This window comes from Ictidomys tridecemlineatus, chromosome 1 (genome assembly GCF_052094955.1).
Source record: "Ictidomys tridecemlineatus isolate mIctTri1 chromosome 1, mIctTri1.hap1, whole genome shotgun sequence".
NCBI classification, from domain to species: Eukaryota; Metazoa; Chordata; class Mammalia; order Rodentia; family Sciuridae; genus Ictidomys; species Ictidomys tridecemlineatus.
In genome coordinates this window covers 1,752,817-1,780,391 of record NC_135477.1, presented here as the reverse complement: position 1 = coordinate 1,780,391, position 27,575 = coordinate 1,752,817, and the positions used below count along the sequence as shown (strand labels likewise).

The 27,575-nt window shown below is 56.0% G+C and overlaps 1 protein-coding gene across 6 annotated transcripts in view; it reads right to left on the bottom strand.

Moving 5' to 3' along the window:
* Tcerg1l (transcription elongation regulator 1 like) overlaps positions 1-27,575 on the bottom strand; it is a 167,936-nt gene that overhangs the window by 52,872 nt on the left and 87,489 nt on the right. For all 6 annotated transcript variants that reach the window (XM_078024099.1, XM_021723391.3, XM_078024087.1 and 3 more), the window contains 2 exons: positions 5,501-5,595; positions 2,446-2,534 (listed from right to left, as the gene is read on the bottom strand). In XM_078024099.1, the coding sequence (XP_077880225.1) occupies positions 2,446-2,534; positions 5,501-5,595 (184 nt within the window). The remainder of the gene's footprint in view (positions 1-2,445; positions 2,535-5,500; positions 5,596-27,575) is intronic.

Here is a 27,575-nt window from a genome sequence, read left to right as displayed (position 1 = left end):
ATAGAGGGAACAATGAAGGGCCCTGGAGAGGCACTGGCAGCTTGACGGTCACCCCTGTGACACTGCCCAGGCCCAGCAAGTGGCCTGGTTCTGATTCGCACAGTGCACTCCACAGATTGAAGCTCCTCCTGGCACGTGTGGGTGTCTAGCTCTTCTCCCGGAGCAGGAGGACACGTCCACTGTCCGCTGGGCTCTGTTGCAGAGTCCCTTTCTCCATCAGAACCGCTGGTCAGAGAGAACACATCACCGGTGAGAAGACCAGCAGTCTGCGGGTCTGGCCTCCACAGCTCCTCCTGTTTTCTCCAGGCCACCCCAGGCACATGGCCCTGACCCAGCCACTCTGCTAACCCGGGAGTTCTCAGTACCAGCACCAAGTGCTTGTTCACTCCACCACCGGAGGTACTTGTGCTTGTTTGTTCCCCTCTCAGAAGTCTTTCCCAGGGTCAGGGTCTTCCCTCCCAGTGTGTCCAGCCCCCACTCTACTCCTGACCCCAAACAGCTGCTGACACAGAACTGGGCGCCTTCCTGTCATGATCCTGGGACACCCAAGGCAAGAAGGCTCACACAGGGATCTCTGATTCACAGACTGAGGGCCCCAGGAGGGGGCTGGGCTAGATCAGGGGCCCTGCTGACTTCCAGGGTCCTGCTTAGCATCCTGCAGTGTAGCACCACACCACAGATGAGGGAAAACCGCAGTTTTCACCGTTGGAATGTCCCAGAGTGCAAGGTCACTCCTGTAGTTACCATCCCCCGGGAGCTCTGCCAGAACTGTGACAGGTCCAGAGGGTGTCAGTGTGATGGGCTGCAGTGCACCTGCCCCTGAGGCTCCCATTGGCAGAGCTTGGTATCCAAGATCCCACAGAGCATGAGTGTCGTGTGTGAGGGGATACACTCGGTCCACGTGCACGGTCCGTCCCCCAGGCCCCTGGCCCAGAGCTCCTATGACTGCCGGGCTTGCTGAGGGAGGAGGGTCCTTCGCAGCTCCCAACAGGCCCCCCTGACCACACCTGAGTTTTGCTAACTTGAAGGCCTGGAGAGTACAGGTTGGGGGCTGGTGTCCAGAGATCAGCCCTGGATCAAGCCCCTCCCCAGTCTCCCAGGGGAGTCAGAGGGGCTGAGGCTGAGTAGCCACTTGGTTAGCGACTTTTCAAATCATGCCTATTAAGGACACGCCACCCATTTGGGGATCTGGGGGTCCTCCTGGGCTGTGCACATGTTGAGGTGCCTGTGCGCAGGGCGGTGACACCAGCTTTAGGTCCCTGCCTGTGCATCTCTTCCATCTGGCTGCGATGTCCCTGGTGGTCAGCCGTGATCGTCACCATGGCGCTCTCCTGAGCTCTGCCAGCCACTCTAGAGAATCATCATCAAAGCTGAGGCTTGTGGGGGGAGCCCCTGAATCTGTGGTCACCTGAATGGAAGTGTAGGTGGCCTGCTAGGGCCACTTGCAGCCAGCATCTGCTGTCAGTGGCCTGTGAGGGCCCTGAGCTGTGGGTTTGAGGCCACCTCCATACTCCTTGTGGTACACTCAGATTGAACTGCAGACACCAGGGCCCTAGGACCCGGGGTCTTGGGAAGCTGCTCCCCAGGGTGCTCCTGGCACAGGGCAGTTTCCGCTGAGGGCAGAGAGCCAAGGTCACCTTGTTGCAGGCCTGACCACGGCCACCAACAAGGAGGGGGTGTGGACTCTCCAGGCAGGCGGGTCTGCATCATCAACGGGTGGCCTTGGCACAGCCACAGGCAGAGAGGCCAGTCACAGGGGCACTCCCACGCAGTGTGCGGAGTTGGGGAGTCCCGCGGGTGGCCAGCAGGTCTCTTCTCTGAGCCTGGATGGCATGTAAACTGACTCCGGCTGGGGCCATTTCTGGTCTCTCCCTGATCTGTTCCTCTCAGCTGTGCACTACGCTCTCATCTTCAGGTTTTAAAACTTAATTTTTTCTATAATAACCTTTTTATCCTGGTTCCAAATTACTCCATTACAAAAGGGCACTTTTAAAAACCAAAGACTGTGGCTCCCCGGTGGAGGGTATTTTTGAGTATCGCACACTCAAAGATCAGGAATCCTCACAGGCCATGGAGGGAGCCTGGCGCATCTTTAATTAACAGTAGCTCGTGTTCTTTTTCTTGGAGGAGAGGGGAGAAAACCCTCTGAAGCTTCAGCAAGCTGCACCCACGTCAGGCTGCTGCTCCCCCTGATCTATATGCAGCAGCATTACTGTTTTATACACATTCACAAACACATCAGAGCAGGAGAACTTATCGCTTAAGTGCCGTTTTTCTTTCTGCAGGATGTGACAATGGTGTAGATTATACCTGCCATGAGTTGCAGATTCATATATTAAAACACAATATACCTGGGAGGCTCTCGTTTCCTCTTTGGCTGCACCAACCAAAGCCAGGGCGACAGGATAGTATTTCTCATTGCTCTGGGGTTTGGGGGCATCTTACCAGGGGGATCCAGGCACCGGGGTGGAGGCCACAGGTCTGTTGCCTTTTGGGGTGCTGTCCTCCCCACTCTCCAGCATGGATGGAGGCTCCTTCAACAGAAAGAGAAGGAGAGAGCACTGTCGTAATTGTAAACACTCACCCTCAGTTTCAGCATCCGAGTGAAGAACTACAACGTCTCCCGCTGAGAGTCTGCCCTCAGTAGCCACTGGATAATGACCTTCTCAGTGCAGCTAGAGCAGAAAATCAGGGCTGGGCAGTGGCACCAAGGACAGAATTAAGAACACAGTTGACCGTAAACAATAACTCAGCACAGGTGCCCCTAACCATCCAGAGATGCCGTTCCAGAATCAATCAGAGACATACAGAGAGCCCCGAGGAGGCTTCCAATCCCCAACGTCTGTGGCACAGAAATCCCAAAGGATTCATCTCTGGGAATGAGCTGTCCCAGTGTCTGGAGTCACCATGTCACCAAAAGCCTGTATAAGGTGGCGGTATCTCCAGCTACTAGGACCCCAGACTCAGATGGACCTGGCAGTTCAGGTCTGCTATGGCAGGAAGAGAACAAGCCCCCGTTCTCAGATGACAGCTGGGCCCTTCAGCATGGGGTGGCTCCTGGGTAACACCTGCCCCCGGGGTGTGTCTGCTGGGGCGGGACCCCAGGGGTACTGATGGCCCACCAGGGGTGAAAAGCCTCACTCTGTCTCTACCCCACTTGGAAAGCGAGGAATGTTTGAGCATTACACCACCTGGAAGACAAGGAAAACTTACTCCCTAAAATTAAAAAAGAAAAATACAACTATGATTGGGAAAATCTGGAGAGGAAATCACTTGTTTGAAATAAGGAAATGTGACAGTCCTAACTGCAACAGGAATGCAGTGCCAAGGCACAGACGCTGTGCCTCTCTGTGTGGGAGCTCCAGACGTGAGCTCTCTGTTCAGATAGCTACTGCACCGTCTCCACCTGGAGCTGAGAAGCACAAGGAGGAAGTAAGGAAAAAGAAGCCCCCTGCAGCTTCAGATTGACTAACAAACAAACCACAGAGTCAAGTCCACTCTAGGGGTGAGGGACTTTTGGCCTCCCCAGAGATTTGCATAGCTTTGACCTCTGATCTAGACCTACTGTGGCCCAGGTGGTGTCCTCTCTGCTGGCTTAACAGGTACCTTGCTTGCATCACCCAGCCACACTTCAGTTCTGAGCTCAGAGTTTTAACAAACTGGTTGCCATCTTCACATTTGGAATCCGTGTTTCTGACAGCAGTGACATGGCTACTTGGGAGAGTCAGATGAGACAGACGGCCGACCACCTGGCCAACAAAACCAGATGGACTCCGTGCTCATGCTGCTAGGAAAGAAGATCTAAGTTACAGAAGCACAAAAGCATCACATTTCAACAAGAAGTAAAAGATCCCCAAAGAGCCGGGAGAGCCAACAGCAAAACATGCCCACAGAGGTAAACCTGTTGCTGACCACGTTAGCAAGAACAGCCCGTCCAGGAGACCCACCGCGAGGGCAGGACACGAAGGGCCGAGGCGGTCTGGGAACCCAGAGGAGCCTCCCTCAGCCCCACTCCTCCCCGTGTCCCTCTGCGCTCGGCTGCATCGTGATTGATAAGTGCACTGGACAAATGGTTTGTCACTTAGGCAACCATCCTTAAGATCATTGTGGGTTTTTTTTTCCCCTCAGAACTTTGTGTAGTAGAAAATATCTTTTTTTCCTATGAGAAAATAAGGTCAGGATAAATAATTAGCTTAACAAGGAGTATTCAGAAACACTTGTCTCAAAAAATATATATGAAGACCAGAGTTTATATTACTAATCCAATTAGGGAAACTGGAGGGGATTTTCATTATGAAGTTAATTGAACAATAGAACTCAACGAGGAGTCTCTGAGTACTAGATTACCTCCACTAATTATTCAAGTAAATATGGAAGGGTGTAATTTGTGTTGGAGAAGAACACTTAAATTGGGCGATGCTGGGATTCTCTTCACTAATTACCAAGGTCTTCTCCACGAGGCGCATGCTGGTTATGATTTCCTGTTGGTGATAAAAATGGCTAATCATGGCATAAAACTCCTGCTCCGCACTGAAGTAATGAGAGTGAGCCAGACTCAGGAACTGGAGATAGAGCGGGTATTTATGAGCGGCACCAGCAAGGCCATCTTGGTAATTAATATGGAACTCTGGCTCCGATGCTAGTCCCTTATAGAAGAGCCACGGGTCGGGGCAAACACGTAATTCAGGCTAACATCTGTGGTGAATGTTCCCCCTAACCACACTGACAACGGTGAGCAGGGGTGGGCACAGGCTGATTAGGTCCCCAGCTGGGGCCCACAGGGAGCTGGCACAGAGACCTGGAGGAAGGAAAGCTCCCAGGGAGCTGTGGGGCAGAAAGACTGACAACAAAGCAAGAGAGAAGGTGAGCGAGATACTAAGTTGGACTGGAGGCTCCAGGACGTCAGACAGATGAGGAAATACACAGTGCCATTTGGTATTTTCAAATGCAGGGACAAAAGTGAGTTCCTTGGGTCATCCAGAGGAAAGGCCATGTGACTGGGAGCCTTAAACACACCCAAGGCACCATCCTGGTGAGTCGTTCAAGGGCCACTTGGCAAGCAGGCAAGGAGAAAGACCTACAATCAGAACAATCTCACAACGATCCATGTGCCTCGGGCTCTTTTTTCTCTGATGCTAAAATCTAACTCTGACCAGCACCCGGGCTGCAGCAGCCCGTCTTGACACGGACGGACCACCTCGCGCATCCCCCTTCATTCCGGAAATGGACAAGGTGAGAGCAGGAAGCGAGTCCCTCCCATCAGGCTGTGCTGCCAGGAGCCAGGAGCCCAGCTGGAGAGACAGAGGCCCCTTCCCAGACACTCCCCTTGAAATGCTGGGCTGCATCAGCTGCTGCTCACAGAACCAGTCCATAAGTGCCTCCTGGGAAACAGGTGGGTGTAGGCACCCTGGGCCTGTCCTCTGACCCTGGGCTTGGTGCCTCTGACACACACACACACACACACACACACACACACACACACACACACAGCCAGACCCACCTTGTCCTCCTCGACTCCGGCCGGGCTCTTGCTCTCTGCGCTGTGCAGCATCAGGGCTGGGGGGCAGGGCGCTCGGCTGAGCTCTTTGCTTCTATCTGTGGGACCAGAGCAACCGTCATCAACATCCCAACTGCCACAGTGGTTCTGAAACTCAAGCCACCAAAGATAAAAGGGTCCCTGAGAGCTCAGGTCTGTGGACACACTCTGCAGTCTGCTGCCGTTGTGCAGGCCTGGGTTCCCACTGTGCCCCGTGACGGGGCTCTGTCCTGACCCCGCGTGTGCAGAGGTCACAGGCCAGGCCTGCACAGCTGGCCACTTTCTGCCACAGCTGGGCATGCACCTTGACACCCAGGCCCACCCCCGAGCAGCCCTCTCCTGTGCGTGTCTCTGCTGCTGCTGACCGGGATCCACGGCCTCCCACTTTCCTCCCACTGGAAAGCTTGGTGAGTAAGCCCTAGGCAGAGGCCCTGGAGTCAGCTTGTCCCCACAGGAACCATCGAGGACAGGGGCAGTTGTTCTGGTGATTTAGCAGGCAAGGGGAGGCCATGAGGTCACTCCCAGCAAATGGCAGCCACTGCCCATGGCTCACAGGCTCAGTGGGCCCAGAGCAAAGGTGCCATGCCAGGGCGTGTGGGCCAACCAGGCTGCTGTCTTGAATTCCCAGAGGTGCCCATGTCCTGGGCAGCCGGGAGCTTCCTCAAAGCTGCCTCAAGACTCCAGGACCATCCTAATCACTGCTGACCACACGGGTGGCCAGGCAATGTGAGCTGAGGATGGTCAGGACCCAGGCCCCACACTGAGGCAGGAGAACGTGAGATGGGGCTTCTCCAGGGAGCGCAGCCACCAGGAGCCAGATGAGGCCTTGCCCTGCCAGGGGCACAGGAGAGCTCCAATTGCTCACCACCAGGTGGGCACTGACACCTTCCCATGAGCTGGACGCACCACACGGTGAAAACTAGCTGGTTGCTGTGAGGGAAGCAGGGAGGGAAGCCGAGACCTCCAAGTACCAAAAAAAAAAAATGCAAAATCTCACCTCCCCAACTTCCTACCCTACTCTCAAAATCGTGCAGACAGCCTGACGGATCACACTAAGATTAAAAAGGAAAACAGGCCACCACCTGCCCACATCGCCAGGAGGAACATTCCTGAGGGAAGGCCCTGGCAGGCGTCCCTGGACTCAAAGGTCAGCCCACTTGGGACAGCAAACTGCTTAGCCTCGAGTCCTTGTAGCCCAGAGGGGGCACTCCACAGAAGAGCATCGGGGGACAGAGTCGCCTCACGTGTGTGTGCACACAGGCACACACATGCACACACAGGCACAGAAAAGCAAACAGGCACGCGGACTGGTGCCTGTGGCCCCCCTGGAGCCATGCATCTGCGTGGAGCGGGGGCGAGCAGGGGGAGCAGCTGCAGAGTTGGAGGCCAAATCCTCCCTCGCCTTCCAGGCTTCCCTCCAGCCAGCTGCCTACCCCGCGGCCCCACTGCCTGCTGCACACAGGTGTGCAGGGGCCAGAAGCCCAACGCCTCAGGGGCTGCAGCCACGCCCACAGTGGGCCTCTGCGGCTGGAGGGTGGGGCTGGAGAGCGGGGAGGCCAGCTGCGTCCCTCCCAGAGCTACGGGGCGAGAAGCCCTCACTGAGTGGTGCTCAGGCAGCGGTTGTGCTCTGACCCGCAGCGGCAGCCCAGGCAACACTGGGCCAGGACCCAGCGGCCCTGCGTCCAGACCGGGCAGAAGCACATGCCCTTGACTCCTCACCCCAGCTGGGAATGGATGGATGAGGCCACAGGACACCATGGACACAGCAAGCCCTGTCCACAGCCGTCACCCTGAAGCGGGTGCTGTCCTACAGGCTCTCCATGGCAGAGGGCTGGTTCTTGCTATTAAAGGAGCAGCGGCCTCAGCCCCAGCCCTGGAGAGTAAGCAGAGCAGAGTCCCTGGTGCCATGGCCTCCCTGCCTCCAGCACTACAACTCATCCAGGCTGAGCCTCTCCTGGCACGTCTCCTGCCACACAGAGGCCAGCTCTGCCAACACAGGGCTCTAGGGCAGCCGTGACCACCAACAGGAGACACCCAGGCCTGCCAAGGCCAGAGAAGGTCCCATTTCAAGAATGGACTTGGGGGTGCAGTGGTAGAGCACTTGCCAGGCCAAAAAAAAAAAGAAAAGATTGTCCTTGGGAGGAACTGTCACCTTTCCATGTCTCCATGGAAGGGGGCGGAAGCCCAAGCCTGAGTAAAGACAGTAAGTCCAAGAGCAGTGGAGAGATTTTATCATCACTCAGGACAATAGGCAGAGCCACCGGGTTGCAGCGAGATTTCCACAACTCTGCAGAGCTGCTCCCCAAAGCCCACTCCTTGTCCAGGTGCACTTGACCTTGACCCTGGGGCACTGAGTCCACGCTGGGCGGTTCTGTCCCCAACCTCATTCCTGTCTTTCTCCACAAAACAGATCGGCAGTCACTAAGGTCTCATCACAGACAGGTGCTAAGAGACGGAAGCCTCTAGGCGTGGTCCTTCGACACATGACTCCAAGGGAAAGTGCTGCAGAAACCCAAGGGCCGTTCGAAGGAACAAAGGCCAAGAGACCAGCGTGGCAGTCAGGCAGAGACTGCAGAGAGCCGCCTCCTGGGCACACATGCACACATCCTCAAATCCCCATGCTACACCCGGGGACACCTGTCCTCAGCTCCCGCAGGTCCGAGCCACCCCAGGCACATGTCTCCATCTGGCGGCCTCCTTTCTTTGCTTGAAGGACTTAACGGTACTGAGTCCTACCACTCCTTGCCCACAACAGTCCCTTCCTTGAGAAGAGGCAAAAAGCAGGTGTGAGGCCATTCAGTGACGTCACATAGATCAGGCCACCTTGCCACCCTCGCCCATCTCACTCCCCATAGGGCACGTGGGAGCTCAGCCAGTGCCAACAGTGGGCCAGGGCACAGCCTCTGCCCAGGGGGCTCTGAAGGGTGGACATGTCCACCTTAGCTCTTCTCCCACCTGCAGCCCAGGGAGGGGGATGGGGAGAGGGCACCATGGGTGGCCACAGGTGAAGTGAAGTCTGGGGGTGGCAGGTTGCTGTCCAGAGAACTGGGATAAGTGTTGGGGGGGCGTCTGGAGGAGCCTCGGGGCAGCTTTGGTGACAGAGAGGGGGCTCCCCAGCACTGCCACCCTGAAAACTGTGTCAACGGAGCATCAGAACTGGCCAGGCGGGGCCCTGGGATCCTGCCCCTGTGCCTCCATCCTGTGGCTTAGGGTGAGGAGGAGGGGACTAAAAATGAGCAGTGACCTCGACACACCAGGGCAGGCCCCGCTGAACTCTCAATGGGGTCAGGAGTTCCCATGATGGCCCCGGACTCCTCAGACTTAACTGCTGATCCGAAACCTCTTTTATGACTGAAAACGAGTGGATGGATTTTTACTGCTCAAGAATGAGCCGAAAGTCATTTGGTTTGAATTTCACCCAAAGTGGGGCAAGGAGTAATCCCACAGAGTGGGACTGGTCAGGCCCACAGGGCAGGATGTGCCTCATCCTTGATTCTGTGCACACACCCTGTTGTCACCCAGTGTCACCTGCAGAACACAGAGCCATGTTAATAGGCAGATGCTCTCAGGATCGAGGGCCGCTTGGGCTTATCCCCCATTATCTTCAGGAAACCTACTGAAGTCTTTCTTTTATTGAAAACAGTTGATCTTTGTGAAAATCAGATCTTAAAACCCAGCTTTGAGATAAGCGGATTGATGTTGCTCCCCGTGAGTGCTTCTCAGAGAGGATGACGCTGATGATCGTCTCCAAGCCCCTAATCACAGCTGCTCGCCCCAGAATACCAATGACAAATGCTGCCCCGTGTCCCCCGTCGCTCCTTAATGGCCGGCACTTTTTAACAGCCATTGATTTCGCAGGCCCCGGGAGGTGGGGGAGGCCCCGCCGCGCACACTCTAATTGGGTCTGTTCCTGGCTGTTTCACCGTGGAAGCGCTTGCTGGACGGCTCTCTGCGGGCCACTTGGGGGTCCACTCTGGCCTGCTGAAGTGCTCCTTGCTTTGGGCCTGCCCACAGACTCTGATGATGGGGTAGTGAAGGGCTCCCTGGAGAGGCGAGGAGAACTAGTTTATGGAGGAAACTCCACAAGTTGCAAGACTGTGGCCCCCAACGCACCTCGGGGAGCACAGGATACATCTCTGCCCTCGGAGCGAGGTGCAGTGGAAACACCTCCCTGCGGTTCACCATCGATCCAGCCCTGCTCTGCGGTCTCAGTGCTCCCCGTCGGCCTTCACTTTGATTTTCCTCCTGGCAGTGGTGAGTGACAAAGAGAGATGGGAAGGTCACACAGCGGTTGGGGACAGGAGCCTGAGCTGCAATAGTCCAGGTGGCTGGTCTGTGTACTGCCCCTGTGATCCTGCACAGCCTGCACAGCCTGCACCGGGGAAGAGCTGAGGGAAACCGCGTGAGTGGTCAGCTCCTCCTGGGCTGCAGGAATCAAGAGGGGAGAGCCCAGAGCCCCTGGGTGCAGCGTGGCAAAACCTCTCCCCAAGGAGAGCACAGGGAAGCCTGGCTCCCTCCCAGTTCCCAGAGTGCAGCCGTCCACCCTCTCCATGACAGTGGGCAACTGGCTGGCCTCCCGACCCAAGGTCAGGGCTCTGGTATTTGCACCCTGGTCATGAAGTCCAGAACTAAGCCACCTGAGTCTAAGTTCCCTAGAGTCTCTGAGACAAAGGTCTCCGTCATCATCTGGTATTGGACTATGGATCAGAGATAGGGCTGGTGGCAGGGCCGTCAGGCAGAACGCACTGAGAAACCACAGCCTGACTTGAGCAAGCCATGCTTAGACCGAACAGAGAGCCAGCAGTGAATATGTCTTTAATTATTAAAATGAAAACTACTGCAGGCAACAGGAGTTGTCTCACTTGTCAGAAGACACAGAAATGTATCAGACCTCCCGATTCAAGAGGTGAGAAGCCCATCTAGTTTCAATGCCTTTTAAACATTGACCTCTCTGGCCTCTGAGTCCTCATCCATGCCATGGACTGGTTTCTGGAGTCTTCCGATTCTGGATTCCAAACGTCAGCCATCAGGCGAGGTCCATCCCACAGCTGACTGTTACCCAGAAGGCTCCAAGGATGTCTCCCTGGCTTCCCATCAGGGACCGGGGACGGGATGCAGTCAGCCCTTCTACTGCAGCTTGATGGCCACCACGGAGCTTCTGTTCTTTGGAACAAACCTCTTCTAATGAGCTTGGGATTAGGTAAGAAATCTTCTGGGGGGACCCCAGGTCCACAAACAGCTGCCACCATGTGACTCTGACAGTGACTTCCTTGAGGTGCCCAAGAGGTAGGGGAACAGCAAGATGACCTCCTTGGACAGTGGCCACTCTGGGAAGGGTCAACAGAGAAAACTCATAGCATTGGCCTGTCCAGCACATACTGTCCTTAGCAGGCAGGTCGTACAAAGAAATGAAGACTTGGTCCTCCAAAAGGGGAGATCTGTGTGTCCCTTCAGCAACCTCCTCCCTGCAGGACACCCCGGCCTGTGCCAGATGTGTCAGTGGCAGGAGGCAACCAGAGCCCGTGAAGCTCTTTTCCTGTGTTTGCACAGACTAGAGGGCCATCCACACGGAGGAGCCGACTCAGGACAGTGACGACGCCTGATCCTGCAGGCCATCTCCCCTCGAGCACCCTTCTAAAACAGGGTCTGTGATGCTCGAAGCAGGCCCAGAGTTCTCAGTGCACCCCAGGCGGGCAGACAGGGTGCACTGCTTCTAAGGTACAAAGGAACCAGGAGGGAGGGCTTGTGTTGCTCGTCGGCAACACTGAACATCCCATAATAACAGAAGGGGAAAAGCAATGTATGCCTAAGAGAGTAAAAATGACCACTGGGGGGTCCACTGCCTGTGGCCAGGAGGCCTGGTGAGTGACCTGATTCACAGTCCACCTCCACATTGAGACCTGCATGGTCAAAGGAGAGTCCTCCTTGGGAAGGCTCAGCTGAGCCCAGTCTCAGGACTGCCCAGTGTCATTAGCAGGAGCCAGGAGGGAGGGACACAGAGGTCAGGGATTCAAAACAAAGACGAGGGAAGCCCAGGGCTGGAAGGGGCTGGAATGGTGCAGGGCTGGAGAGACTTGGCTGCTGCTGGCCCAGGGGTGCTCCCCACTCCCAACAAAGACCCAGGTGCACAGAGTGCTGCTCAGCCCTCAGCATGCGCAAGGCCACTGCGGCAAAACCAGGCTGGTGGGAGCTGTGGAGCGGTCCGTGGAGCAGCTGGCCTTGGATCCTCAGGCAGCAGCTCAGGGTCTGGAGAGAGGAGGGGGAATCCTAGAGGCCGGGTGCTGCAGAGGAGTGGCAGGTGGCCCCAGGGGCCCTGAGGTGCAGGACGTCTCCCCTCTTCCCTGTGGGGGCTCAGTGCCAGTCACCACATTGAGGTCACCAAAGCATGCAGGCACAAGCCAAGGAGAGCAGGCAGGAGTGGGTGTCAGCAGGGGACAGGACTGTCCCTCTGGTGCACAACTCCTGGGCACAGGGCAATGAGCTTACCAACCCGTGGAGAAGCCCAGCTACAGAAGGCATAGCCCCAGCGCTGGCCTGGGCACGGGGCAGAGGTCACAGCCACATCTGCCAGGACACCGTGTGCAGGAACCCTGGCTCCTTGACAGCCACCTGCAGAACAGGTGGCCCCCACTGCCACTTCTCCCCAGCACACCTGGGAGTGTGTGTGCTGAACCCTGCTGAAGGTTGTTTTCATAGAAACGCAAATCACTTCTGAGTCCTCCTAAATTCCGCACAGGTAGCGATTCCACAGCAGGACAAGCGGCAGAGAGGATTAATTTCCCACCCATTTTTAAGACCCTGGATCTCCCCCGTGTCATCAAAGACTGTAAAGCACTGCGACAGGGGGCCGGGCCTGGCTGCCCTAGGTCCTTCATGGAGGCATGCTGCTGTGCTGCTCCTGCAGGCCACCCACGGCCAGGGCTCAGATCCGGACTGTGAGGCCACCCACCGCCAGGGCTCAGATCTGGACTGTCCCAAAGCCTCCTGCGTACGGGTGGGGCTTCCGCAGTGATCTGATCAGGAGGGCTCGGACCTTGCGGGCCTTGTGGTGTACGAGTCCATCGTCCATCGACAGCTGCGTGGACGGCAGGGTGCCGAGACCCGGCTGCAGAAGCAGGTCCCTGGGAGTCGCCCAGAAGGTTCATCTCTGCCTGGACCCTCCTCTCCCTCTCTCTGCTTCCTGGCTGCCGGGATCAGAGCGGCCTTCGTCCACTACACCCCTGCACCTGAAGCTTTCTCCTGGAACCCACTGGCACCCAAACCTCAGAAACCATGAGCCCAAACACACCTTTCCTCCTCCATGCTGCTCCTGTCAGCCATTTAGGCCACAGTGACAACAAGCTACTAGCACACTCACACCTAGGAGGGGGACTCTAGTAAGACGACCCCACCCCTGTAGTGCGACCCCACCCCTGTAGTGTGACCCACCCCTGTAGTGTGACCCCACCCCTGTAGTGTGACCCCACCCTGTAGGGTGACCCACCCCTGTAGTGCGACCCCACCCCTGTAGTGCGACCCCACCCCTGTAGTGTGACCCCACCTCATAGTGTGACCCCACCCTGTAGGGTGACCCACCCCTGTAGTGTGACCCCACCCCTGTAGGGTGACCCCACCCCTGTAGTGTGACCCCACCTCATAGTGTGACCCCACCTCATAGTGTGACCCCACCTCATAGTGTGACCCCACCCTGTAGGGTGACCCACCCCTGTAGTGTGACCCCACCTCATAGTGTGACCCCACCCCTGTAGTGCGACCCCACCCCTGTAGTGTGACCCCACCTCATAGTGTGACCCCACCCTGTAGGGTGACCCCACCCCTGTAGTGTGACCCCACCTCAACAGCGGGACTCCACCCTGTGGCACGTCACAGGACTCTGCCCTTGACCTGGCCTGTGTCCAGTGTGCTTGCTTAGGAGGATCTGTGTTGCCACTGGACAGAGTGGCGTGTGGGCCATGGGTCACTTCCCTGGAGTGACTGAGAAGCTAAGGCAGTTGGGACCTTGGAAGGCTGGCTGAGGAGGAGGCGTGACGTCAGGTTTGAGCCGCACAGTGGTGTGTGCCCCTGGGGGAAGGACCTGTGTGCCCCTGGGGAAGGTCTGAGGACGTCATCCCTGCCCTTCCAAGAGGCCATGGGCAGCCCTGGGCAGCTCTCCAGTACCGACCGGTCAGTAGCAGGGAGGCAGAGCCAGGCAGACGAGACCTGGCCAGGTCAGGCAGCCTGTCCACCCGACACCACCCGGGGCTGGCGACTTTCCAGAACTTGTGACCTTGACCTTGAAGTCAGTGAGGCCCTTGCCGTTCCACGGGGACAAGCAGCACCCCCGCCCCGTCCTTCAAGGAGGCGATGGTGGTGACCACCACCGACAGCCCCATCTGTCGAGGCCCTGCACCTCCACCTCGCTTCCCCAGCCCACCTCCAGGCCGACCCAGAGAGGGGACCACCACAGCTCAGAAGCCCGGAGTCCCCACCTCTGCCCCGGCACCCACACACGGACTTCCCTTCCACACACGGACTTCCCTTCCTCACACGGACTTCCCTTCCTCACACGGACTTCCCTTCCTCACACGGACTTCCCTTCCACACACGGTCTTCCCTTCCTCACATGGACTTCCCTTCCTCACACGGACTTCCCTTCCACACACGGTCTTCCCTTCCTCACACGCTCTTCCTTCCTCACACGGACTTCCTTCCTCACACGGACTTCCCTTCCACACACGCTCTTCCTTCCTCACACGGACTTCCCTTCCTCACATGACTTCCCTTCCTCACACGGACTTCCCTTCCTCACATGACTTCCCTTCCTCACACGGACTTCCCTTCCTCACACGGTCTTCCCTTCCTCACACGGACTTCCCTTCCTCACACGGACTTCCCTTCCACACACGCTCTTCTCTTCCTCACACGGACTTCCCTTCCTCACACGGACTTCCCTTCCTCACACGGTCTTCCCTTCCTCACACGGTCTTCCCTTCCTCACACGGACTTCCCTTCCTCACACGCTCTTCCCTTCCACACACGGTCTTCCCTTCTCGGTTAGAAGCACACGCCAGGCAATACCCGCTCCAAGCCTGGGCTCGAGGCCCAAGGGGGTCCAAGGGAAAACAAGTCCCAGCCTCAGTCGTCTCGGGGCCACTTAGTGACCACCAACCCTCTAGGTCACTCCTGCATATGCCCCATGTGGAGAGACTCTGGGGACAAAACCTTAAACAAAGACCCTGAGGATGGGAAGGAATCAGACACAGAAAAATAGAGGTGCATTCTCTCTACATATGGGTAGTGATGTGGGGACCAGCAGGTCCCATAGCTGAGGCTGCCGTGACAGGGCACAGGGACAGGGTGGTGACAGAGAGGGACGAGGCCAGCTCAGGGTCAACCTTCAGACCAACCTCCCCAACCCCCACCCATCACCAGGAGCACTGAAAGCCAAAAATACGCAACACACACACACACACACACACACACACACACACACACACACACACACACTGGCTGGCTGGATTGCGGACATGATGCTAATGCGACATGTGCCTAGAGTGTGACACGTGGTGTGTTGTGTGACACCATATAAATACAAAACCAGAACCATTCACGTTTGATTCTCACAGTGAAGACTTTTTAAGGCTACGGTCTGCTGTCACTGTGATTCTGTAGAAGGGGGACTTCAAGCGGGGGCTGTGCGTGACTTAGGTGTGTTTGACAATATTACTCAAGTGTTGCAGTCCTAAAGTTCAGTGCTGTGCATGACACCTGAGTCACTTTAGCAGGAGCACTTATAACTTCATGTTTTAAATCTTAAAGTACCTTTCTATATGACCTTCAGTTAAATGTAGAAATGTATGATTGAATATATTCATTTTCTAAATTGCATCATTAAATTTTATCAAATGGGAACATTTTGTTAAGGAAAGATTCCATATTAGAGCAATTGTAATGTAACAGGGAGATCTGTGAAGGCCATGTTGCTAGAATAGGAATTACGATGATCACTGAGCAAATCCTGCTATCAGGGGCCTCTATTGCTCCCAAGGGAAGGTGGCCCTGGGCCTCTGGGTTTGGTGCTCTGTTCAGGAGGAGCCACTGCCTGAGACTGCTTCTCAGGACCGGGAAGTTCAGTCTCAGGTCACGAGGGCGCAGCCCCTGGCTATGCCCCCTGGATTCGGGGAGAGCTCTGCTGCCGTGGTCACCAGGGCCTGGAGCTGGGAGAGGCACGGGCAGGAAGCAGAGAGCTGCGCTAGGCACATCTCAGCACGGCTGCTGGGAGGGCCGGGACCAGGCTACTCACTGGGCATGACGTTGGGGACAGCCAGCTGCCGTCTGTGAGTTCTAACTTCTCCATCTACAGAACAGGGGAGACAATGCCACGTGGAGGATTCTGGCTATGGACAGGATACTAATTATTCAATGCTGTGTACAATGTCTGCTCAGCGGGGTGCTCCCTCTGCCTCGGCAGCCCAGCAAGGGGTGAGGCAAAATCCACAGGACCCAGGCTCAGCCACCACCCAGGTCTGCCTGCGGCTGGACAAGCAGGGAGCCCGCCCACAGGGAGAGGGGGTCAGCCCATGGGTCAGGAGCATCAAGGGCTCCTAGTCCCCACTCAACTCATGTGCAAACTTAGCCCCTCAGGACCATGTCTCTTCTTAGGAAAACTCAAGTGTCCATCTCCTAGGTCTTCTGAAAAACTGTAGTAGTGATTATCAGAACATTTAAGGGAAATCGCTGACGAACGTTCTGTGTAAACACACGGGGAAAGACAGCTCATTCCCCCAAGGCGGCATTGCCCCTGTTAAGATGCGGCTGTGAATCAGGACACGACACCCATGCCATTCTGACGCAGGGTACACCTGTGCGTGTGCACAGGCACAGGGCGTGCGGGTGTGTGTGCACGTGTGTGTGCCGAGGACTCAAGCTCCTTTCTCAGGTTTCCCGTGTGAGTGAGCACGGGAGAAACCACTGAAGAGCCTTCTCTTGCCTCTTGCTAAATGCCTCCCACATTGTCATGTGGCAAGAGGAAGATTCTCATTTAAGTCCTATCAAAGCCACACTCAGCGTCTTTGTGTCCGCTGCTGCTAGCTGTGGGCCTAGCACTACAGGGCTTGGGAAGTGCATCACGTAAACTCGTGAAACATCTCTTAGCTGTAACCACAACTTGCAAATGGTCCATTTGCAAGATTTAAATGAACACACACTTAGGGGGGTGTGAGCCCACTACACAAAGGAGTACTCATGAGTCTGGTAACCCTATAGGACTAAAGAGCAAGGTGACCTTGAGGGACTGTGGGGGGTCCCACTGCACCCTGGGCTGGGGCAGCTTGATTCACACGCCGGCTTCAGCAAAGGCCGGCCACTCTGCTCCTCAGAGCTCAGAGTGAGTCCACTGACTCCTGCCGCCTAATCTGCATGAAGAGGCAATCCTTACCAAACGGGTTTATTTTCACATTTAGATGTAATAAAATTAATAGTGCAGTTCTCATCTTTGCTGATGAAATTAACTCAGACTTTCTTTTTTAACCAACTTCTTTCAGTTATTTTCTTTATTTTCAAAAGGGAAGTTATTCCAGTCATTGGATACAAATGGCTTTAATTAGCTGAAGGCAAACATAACCTTTAGTGAATCCAGGCTTGGAGCTCAGGTCTGCGTCTCCCAAGTGACCTGTGACGTCGGCGGCACAGTCCCACTAGGGTTGGCATCAGAGCAGCCCACCCAGCATCGGAGACAGTGACTCCTCTGCCAAGGCCATCAGAAAGCCAGCCTGTCCCCAAATACACACAGCTGCCTGTTTGTGGCAAGGGCAGGTTCATTTTTCAAGGGGTGGGAAGGAAGAGACCCAGGTGACCATCTGCCACTTGCCACGTCGGGGTTGGCTCTGCCAGGGTGCACGGTATGTTTTCCAGGGAGCTTGCATTTTTAATGACCCTTTCTTTTAGAGCTATTAAAAATTTAAAACCATCAATCCTCTACCTCTGCAAAGCATCTGGTGAAGAGATCCTTTGTGTGGGAAACACAAGGAGGGTTTCTATCTGGGACGGGCCTTTCCCCAGTTCTGTTGGGCTGCTTCCCCCTCCGGCCAGCGCACCACCAACCAGCATCAGAATCGGGGTCCGCGAGCCAGCAAGCCGACCTTGGGCTTCCCGCATCCCCCGGTGGCTCTCATCCTCCTTGTGTGCCTGACCCTCCCCCTCCCCGCTGGGCACCTCATTTCCAGGAGCCCCTCACCACCCTCACCAGGACAAGTACTCCCCCGTCACTGATGGGCTCTCCTCCTCTGCAGGCTGGGCTCAGGCTCCGCCTCCCAGGGGCGCTGTGGGTGGCACCCTGCTCCACATCAGCCTGCACCTCTACACAGATCCCACTAAAGCTACAAGCTCCTGTGTCTGCGTCCTTGGAAGACAGGGACCTCGTCTGCAGTACTCGGTTCACCAACTAACTACACAGGCAGCACTTGACTCCCCCCACTCCTAAGAACAGCCCCTTCCCCAACATGTCTGCATCAGGACGGGTCCAGTGTGGGAGGCCCCTGGGACTTACTCTCCCCACTCTCGGCCTCTTTGCCTCCATACCCTCTAGTGCCTGGAATTTGCTTCCCTTTCTACCCAAGACTTTCTCCTCTTCTCAAGAGAGAGCTCCAAACACTTCCCCTGCAAAGCCTGCACTGCGCCTGCTCCCCCGGGCCAGGACCTCATGGTCCTGAGACTTACAATGTGTAATGCTGGTTTCCATCCTAGCACGTCATATTTAAATGACCCATTTCATGTCTGCAAGCTTTCTGCAAATGGAAGTCATGTCTTTTAATCTCTGAAGCTACTTTAAATCAACTGTGTGATTGACACAAAATAGATGCTTAATAAACACTGCACGGCTGAGTAGGTGTAGAGCGAAACGAAGAACCGCTGTCCACGGGTCGCAGTGTGGCTGTCACCTGCACTTCCCACGTGCAGAGCAATCAAACGAGAGAGAAGCAAGTCAGCAAACAAACAAGAGGGCAGTGCAGCCCTTGACAAGAGGCCAGCAGGCGGCCCAGGGTTCTCCATGCTGGAAGGAAGCCTCTGCCCAGTCACTCAAGAACCCCACGACCAAATGATGGCTCCTGTGCACCCAACCTCGAGGACAAACTGGCTCCAGCAGGTCTGCAGAGCTACGGTGGACCTGGACACTGTCCTTCCACAGTGTGAGCAGGCAAGGGAGCACCACCGGTGCCCAGAGCTGCTCATCACGGTCAGCAGGTGACAGTGGGCCTCACGGAAGAGAGAGGAAAACCTACCTCCCCTGACCATGGTCTGCTCAGAGGCTGTGCAGTGAGCAGTGTCCCCCAAGCGAGTGCAGAAGGTACCTGTCCATGCGGCAATTGCCTAAGCACAGCACTACTACCAACCCAGTTAGAAAGTGTGATAAGCTCAAGAAAGCTGCATCCGTGTGCAAGTACTGAATCTTACTGTAGTTGAACACACTATGTCTCTCAGGGTGCCACCTCATCGGAGCCCTGCCACTGCCAAGGGGCATGAGGTCTGCCCTCCACACCCCCAGTTGTTCTGGACACAAGGATGGGTCCACAGGACCCAGCAGGGAGGATCCTGCCTGCCGCCTGGCTCCTGGGCGCTGACCCAGCGGGCCTGGCTGAGGGCTGTCCTCCTGCACTTGTCAAAGGCCTCAGGCTTAGGGCATCCGCACGCCGCCACGGCTCTCTCCAGCAACTTCATCCTGCAACTGCAGGAGCGAAACCCAAGACCAACACCACCTGCCCCTTTTGGGTAGCAGGGCACCCCCTCCTCCCTGCTGCCTCCTTCATTGTCCATTAGCCACAAAACCATCTCAAATGCAGCTGCATTTGTGTTCTCCTTGGAGCTTCCACGCCAGGCTGCTGCAGCCCTCAGTGCGGAGGACTCGGTTGTTAACAGGTAACAGAGGAGAAGGAACAAGCCTGTCCCAGGTGAGTGCTCCAGGCACTGGCCCCAGTTCCCAGTCGCTGCTCCTGTGCTGAGCCCCATGCTGGAGGGAAGGGGTCCACACAGACGTGAGCTCAGCGCTCAGCCTGCTCTTAAGCTGCACTCGGCCTCCCACAGGACGGCCTCTCCTCTCCTTGTCCCCAGCACACATCCCAGGCAAGAGGCAGGTGGGGGACATCGCCATTCCCTGCTGGGTGCAATTAGAGCAGCACGCGCCCACTTCTGACAAGAAGATGGAGAGCTTGGGCGCGCTGGCAGCTAATTGGCGGTGTTATTTATGTGTTTAGAATGCTCGTGAAGTTCCCTGGCTGCTCCTGATGCAATTAGTCTCATCGATGGCAAGGTTTATGAGTTGAAATAGTGGGAATTAAAGTGCAGCCTAATACAATAGAACACAATCAAAATGGGTGTGCTTCGCAGAACAGTTAGAAAACGGGCTTCAAAGTTTTTCCAGGGAGATAAAAGATCCCTCTTGCCTGCACAATTGCCTAATCCACTCGGGAAATGCACAGACCGTGGTCGAGAGAAATGACTTCTGAAACAAAAGACAGAGCCCACAAAAATCTTTACTTTTAGGAAATCCCCAATGTCTAGTTAGAATGGCGGAAACAACACTGAATTTCTCTATTTCAGTGGCTCCTACTTTCAATGACATGCATATAATTAGCATTGAGTCAGGAAAAAAATTGTTACAGGACACGCAAAGATTTTTCACACAAATGTGTCAATAGTTTTGACTGAATTCTTTTAATATGCATAAATCATTTATATACATGGGATATGACTGTATTTTAAAAATCTATTTAAACTACCACTGATTTTATAGTCACGATTTAAATTTCAAAAGGTAGAGATGGGCAGAGTATGTAATATCCCCTTCCACCCCTAAGTCCAGCCACATGATTCACAGGAATGTCACCACCCTCTTATGAGTTCCTGTCCATAGCCATGCATTTACAGACAAATAGGAGTCCGCGTCCTTTCTATCCTTCCTCCTGTACATAAATACACAGCAACGCAGAGACTGGTTTTGCATCTTTCAAAGAACGTGACCTTCTGACTTTGAGATCTGGCTGAACTCAGGGGCATCGTGCTTTCCAGAGGCTCACAACACCCACAGCTGGAGGTGCCCACGCTTGTGTGGCCTTCCTGGAGGGATGGACGTGCCGGTGCCCCTGGTGCTACAGACCTCCTTGCCAAGAGCAGCCCTGTGCACACCTCTCCTCGCACCCCAGGGCACTCTGTGACAGGAGCCCTGGAAGAGGACCAGCTGGGTCCAGACTGTGACCTGAACACACCCCCGTGATTCCACGGGTGTTGCCAAGTGGACCTTCCAGAGAGGGAGCGGGTCCCCACCACACTTCTCCCCTAGCGGGAGCGCTGGCTTCTGCTCCCAGGCCATGGACGCAGCACTGGGCTCTTGCCCGGGCCAGTCTGCAGGCTCCATGTCTTCATAGAGGCTCCCTTGGCTTTTCTCTCCTCCATTCAGCAAGTGTCTCGAGAACTCGCTGGGGCCAGGCCTGTTGGTGTCCCTGGCTGGGGAGTGCAGGAGGGGACCAGCAGAAGCACTCCCTGTCCCTGTGACTTTACAGACAACAGTGACAGCAGCCTTTGATCATGTACCCGGGCTCTGTGCTCTGGCCCTGCCCGACTCTTTCTTTCCGAGCATGGCCCTGCAGGAAGATGGGACCTCCTGTCTTGGTCGGGGCCTGTGGGTTGCTGCTGTCCTGAGGGCGCTGTCCTGGCTCTGGCATCTCATGGTGGCTGTCCCTTGCTTTCCTCCACCAGGTGCATGATTCTGTTTTCTGCAGACATTCTCAGCTTCGTCGATGTCGTCCAGGGAAGGTGCAAGGTGGAACCCGCCTTGCCTTTCACCAAGGCTGCTGTTTGCTGAGCACCATGCCTGGACCGTCCATCTCCCCCTTGATCTGAAATGCCCTTCTTTCTGAGTCCTAAGGGTCTGGGGATGTCTCAGTTTCTCCTGGACACACATGCTCATGTTCACGATGGCCACACATCTGTGAGCATGTAGGCACACATGCTATTTGAAGACCAAAGCAAGGGAAGTTGATGGTAAAGTTTGGCTGCTGATACTCGCATGTGACTGAATCCAGCCAAGTTTCCACCATGCCATTAACTGAGGCTGTGACGGGGCAAGACTCTGTTGGTCCCAGGATGCTGCCCGCAGCATGGCAGTGGGAGTGTGGGCTGAACAACCCAGGTGACCACAGAGGGTGTCACTGCCCAGGCCTCTTTCAGGAGCTCCTTATACTTGGGCTGTGGCCTGCTCACACCCAAGAATGTTCTCCAGAGACAGCCTCCACACACAGGCAACTCCCCTACTCTTCCAAACTGGGTATCCAGTCTCCATGTCCCAAGCACTGCTGGGGACGTGACCTGGGCTTTCACCCAGGGGGCCTAGAGTAAGGGCTGGGCAGCCCAACTTCCAGGACCTGGAACCACCGCCCAGAGTCTCCATTCTGCTGTCTGAATGGACGCGCTTCACCTGGCTGGACCGGCTGGGCTGCCACTGCGGAGCAATTTGTTACAACTGATGAGCACTCTAGGGGGAAAAGTCTGCACCTCTGCTATTGTGATCGGCTGGTAGCCGTCCCCGCTCAGTGGAGGATTGGCAAGAACGGCAGTTAATCCCAGGTGTACTAAGAGGGAGAACCTTCTAGAGAACAGGCATTTAGAGAGGGCAACTGACCTGCTCTAAAATGAGAGGCACATGAGTGTCCCGGAGATAAGGACATTGGAGGAGGAGAGAGCCCTCAGGGAAGTGGAAGACAGAGAGGTTGCCACAGCACAAGTCCCAGCCAAGCCGAAGGACCCGGCCCCGCCTCTCCAGCCCTCTAGGTACGGTCCTTCCCCAGCTGTCCATCAGCACCAGGGACCAGAAGTTTCATCTCAGCTCTCAGTGGGAGGCCCAGCTTATGTCCTGCTACTGAATATGGCCAAAGGGTTTCCTTCCCTTGTTTTTTCCTGACACAAGCAACAGGGGTTTGTAAAGGAACAAATTGCAAAATGAAGCAAAAAATAAATTAGTCCCAAGTTAGTATCAGGACACAGCGATGTAAACCCTGGGGACATTTCATCAGATTCTGATCTTTACCAATGCACAGGGCTGCCCAGTGAGATGACCCAGAACAGAAAACACCTCGCAGATGGCCAGGCATGCTGCCCAGCGCTCACACAGCCAAGGAGCCTTTTCCAGAAAAACACTCAAATTACAAAAACAAAATCAGATCCAAATGGGAATCTTCATCTAGAGTGGGGAAAGAAACCACAACGCATCCCAAACTCTTTTTAAAAAAATCAAATATCACAAACATCACAAAAGCCAGAAAAGCATCCTAAGAATTGTTACAAAGGCCCACTATATTGCCAAGTTGCTTTTTGCTCCTACATTTTTGGACTGAATTCTTGCCAATCCCCTAGTCATATAAAATAGATTTTACAGCATTCCTTTCTCTACGAGGAAACATACATGAGGTCTCGGCTACAGCTTCATGGCTCACCCTTAAGTGTCCCAGGTCTCGGGGGACAGGCCTGTGTGTGCCAGGCCCGGGAGCTCTGTGAGTCTACCTGGGGTTGCCTGGAGGTTCCGGGGGCCGTTGGTGCTGCACGTGCTGCAGGATCAGGTGATCTGGACAGAGAGAACCCGAATGTGGCCAGCTGGTGCTGCCACCTGGAAGGAGAGCTGAGGCACACCTGCCAATTGGGAGAACAGTTACTAAGGGCCTAACCGAGGGAGGGGTGGCACCCGGGAGAAGCCTGAGATCCAGGGGCCCAGAGTAAGTGCTCCCAAGATGGTGCCTGACGGCCTCGGCTCACGGTTGAGCAGGAGGAGCGAGCGGGAAGTTGAGAACACCCGTGAGCAAGAGCAGCGCGGGACGCTTGCCCGCACCGGTTACTTATGTCACGCATTCCAGGTAAGAGACGCAGGAATGAGGCCTTCTCCAGGTGGGGTACCACTCATGTCACTGTGTCTTCAAGGAACTAAGGTGAAGCGGTTCCAAATCTAAACTAAACATCTCCCAGTGTTTCAGTGTCTGAAGGGCATGACACTGTCCCACACCCATCCCAGCAGCCCGGGAGGAGTTCGCAGACGCCCTTTCTAATCCTTACGCCTTTGATGTTGAAAGTGAGTGCTCATCTCACAAGTTCACACCCCAGCGACAGGAAGAGTTCCCCGTGGATGACCTGGAACCCACCTTCTCCCCAGGGGTGATGGGGTGTGTTCACGGCAAGACAGAACCTGGGCCCTGCACCAAAAGGTCAGGAGGCAGGTGAGGAATCCCCGGGAGTCACACCCAACCTGGCACCCCTGCCTCCAATTCAGGGAAAGTGATAGTGAGCCCAGGGCACACCCACTGCACCACTACATGACCCCAACTCATCCCCAGCCAGATCCCGCCATGCTCACAAACACCACAGACTTGGACAGGATGGGACACGCTCACCAGGTGTACGAGAGTGTACGCTCCTGAACCGTGTTTCTGGGAACACCCTGGGCCTGGGAAGAGCCGGGGGAGGCCAGGAAGTGGGCCTCCCTGGTGTCATGGTGCACCCACCACCGGAAACGCAGGACTCTTACTTAGTATTTTCACATCCGATCCCCCTGTTGTGCAAAGTCCCTGCAGTGTGACTTCTGCGGAAGCCCGGCTGCAAGGCTCCCAGCCCCTCCCTGCGGTGGGCACTAGGAGGCCGTCGTTCTTAGCTCCCTGTTTAACTTGTGTTCTGTGCGGGGTCCTCGCACATCATTCTCTGTGGGCCTGCAATTGTCCTGGTGCCCAGCCGTCACTGAGCTCCAAGATCTACTGGCCACCCAGCTACATCTGTCCCCCGTTCTCCTCCACGTCCACAGTGCCCTGTGCTGACAGGACACCCATCACTTCCCCTGGCCACATGAAAGGCTCTAGAGAGACGCCCAAGTCCCAGGGCCACGTGGGGCAGGGGACAGGACACAGCTGGTCCAGCCAGGTCTAGAGGGTCCCGGTCCAGGGGCAGACCTGATGGCAGTGCTTCTGGGACCGAGCCACAGGACTGGGACAGCTGGGTCCGGGCGTACAGGAAAACTAGAGTCTTGAGCCGTGCTTCCCATTTCCCTCTGGACACGTGCTAAACCACGTCGCAGCAGCTGCCCAGGAGGCCCCTGGCTGCAAGTGGAAGCCTGGCGATGAACCCACAGAGCACCCACACACCCACCACCACCACCACAGCGCAGCTCGCGCCCGCCCAGGAAGCACTCGGAACGCGACGCAGGCACCCGACGCGGTGATGGCAGGGAACTGTTACCAGAAGGTTCCTCTGCAGGAAGGATGGGGAGGCCGAGGTGGAGTCCATGTGCTTCTAAACTGCTTCCATTTTGTTAAAGAGAATGCTTTCCATTTTATAACTTAATTAGAAAGCATCTAGATGATTCAATCTCTGCAGAAACTTGCAGCCCAGGCTCTGGTTGCCTGGTGATTTATTGGATCAAATGCCCTCCTACGTGGAAGTTCGGGGCGGAGAGGCTGATTCTGGTTCACAGATGAAGGGCAGGGAGTCACGCTGCGCCGAGTCCGGCATGCTCCATTTGCCACGCAGCTGCCAGGAGCGCTGCTTGTAAATCCAGCCGCAGCCCCCGCGGAGCCAAGCCCCCGAGGACCAGCTGCGCTCCCAGGGGTGCTCCAGCCCCATCACTGCAGCTGTGCGGCGGGTGGTCCTCTCAGGACCCTGAGCAGTCAGCTCGCCACTCACCGCCTCCCACCAGCTGGCTCCAGGGAAGGACCCTGGCTAATGAGGTCAGTGGAGAGAAGGGACAAACCGCTTCTAGGAGACTCTGGGTTGGTCCCAAGCTCGTGTGGACATTTCTGTCTTTAGGAAGTGCTTGCCGGCCTTGCTAGGTGCCGACGGGAAAACATTCCAACTGGTTACATCGCTGGGTTTGGAGACCTGGCCTCACAAGAGGGCCAGCAGCAGTGACTCCTGGGACTCTGCCACCTCCCAGCCTGGAGGGTCAGAAGGCAGAGGCTGGCAGAGCACAGAGCGGGTGAGAGCCTCCCTTGGCTTGCCCTCTGGCGCCACGCCCCTGCGGCCCCTGAGGCAGGTGGAACTCTGGGATCTCCTCATTCTCGGGAGGATGGGCAGCGTGGCTGCTGACCCAGACCCACTTTCCAGGCATGGCCCTGCACTTTGGGGGCAGTGCATTTCAAGGGGATAGCTGGCCATCTCCAGCTCAGCTTGGACTGGGAGACGGGAAGGGACATGGCAAAGGATGGCCAGGGGCTGCCGTGACCATGGCACCTGCTGTGGTCCACAGCTCCTCAGGTTCCTGGTCACCACACCTCAGGCACCTTTGCCGGGCTCCCGTAAGAGTCCAGCAGCCCCTGGAGAGTCCAGGAGAGGGTTTGGAACTGGCTAATGTTCTCTCAGCACACATCTTTGCTCTACGAGGACAGGTTTGTCTATTATGGAAGGTGATTCTTGTAGAAGAGAATTAATTACAAGTCTGTTCCTAATTATAGTCATGTTAATTGGGACACTTGGCCTCCGGGTGTGCCCACCAGGAGTCGGTTCTAGTCATCGCAGGGGTAAGTAGAGTGTCTGGCCACGTCTGTGTCGGCCTGTAGCTGCCGAGGACGTCTCGGCCCCCCGCTCCTCTCTGGTGGATTCCATCTCTTTTGCTGTTATTTTCTCACCTCGTCTGCCTCTGCCTTTGCTGTCCAGTGCCCAGCAGAACCAGGCCTTCACCCTGGGGGAGCCTGCTCCAGGCAGGGGCAGGGGGGGGCTGTCAGCATGGCCTCCGGGGTCAGCTCCTTCCTGTCTAGAAAAGCCCTCTCCACGGGAAACCGAGTGTGCTCTGGATCCCGGAAGGGAGGGCGGCGCCTGGGTCCAGGGAAGAGGCCGGCCCCGGGCCAGACCCACTCCTGGCAGCGTGCTCTCAGCCTGCTCCTGCACAGTGGAAACTGGGTGACGATGGTTATTCACTGGCGAAGCCCCTGCTGGAGGAAGGGTGGGCACAGGGCAGCTCGGATCCCTGGGGGGCAAGGCCCTCCAAGCACAGGGAATGTGTGTCCAATAAAGCAATGAGCCCAGGGATTGTTTTCTGGGGGACAGAGACTCCCTTAAGGGAGAGCCCCCTTGGTAGGAGACTGCCCACTGCCCCCTCCCAGCCTGGGCCCAGGCGAGTGAGTCGGAGACCAGCCCTGTAGCTATGCAGGGGAGGTGGCCTGGCCCACGTGCCGGGGGCTGAGACACAGGTGGGTCACCAAGGGGCCCTGTGCTGTTCCCTGAGGTTTGTCAGTTTCCTGGGACTTTCAGAACAAATCACCACAAATTTGACATCTTAAAGCCTCAAAAACTTTGGCTGGCAGTTCTGGGGCCTGGAGGCCTGACGTCACAGTGCGGGCTGGGCAGCTGTCCCTGGGCAGCTGACCCTGGGCAGGCTCTGGGGAGGATGCTCCTCTCCTCTTACAGCCCTCAGTGGGCCCTGACCACGTCACTCCAGTCTCCATCCCACATGGCCGTGGTCCCTCTCTGTGTCCCCTCCTCTCCTTACAAAGACCAAGACGATGGACTAATGGCCTGCCCTAAACTCTGGATGATTCCATCTCAGATCCTTAACTATTATACCCACTACTTCAAAATAAAGTGAGAGACTGAGGTTTGGGGTAGACTGAATGGGGGCTCCATTCAGCCTAAGACACCGTGGAATGGATTCAGTTCAGAAGCTGCCACACAGTACACTTCCTGCTTCCACCTCAGCTATCAGCAAGTCCACACAAGAGAGTGGTGGACAGTGGATACCTGGAGACGTCTGATTGCGACAGAGAATAAGGGTCCTGTCTGTTGTCCAGGATCTGAGCTCAGGCCTGTCTCTGGGTCTGAGCCCCAGCCCCCGCCCTGCTCCTGTGGGCTGCTCCAAGGATCCAGTGGAGTAGACCAAGGGCCCATCTCACAAAGTCACACCCATCCTCTCTCCCGCTCTCATCTCATCGAGCCTGGCTTTATTACCTTTTGTGACTGATAAGTGGCACCTTAAAAAGGGAAAGAAAATGTTAATCTTAGCAATTTATCCCTCATCCCAACACTTTTCCTCTGTGGAAAGCCA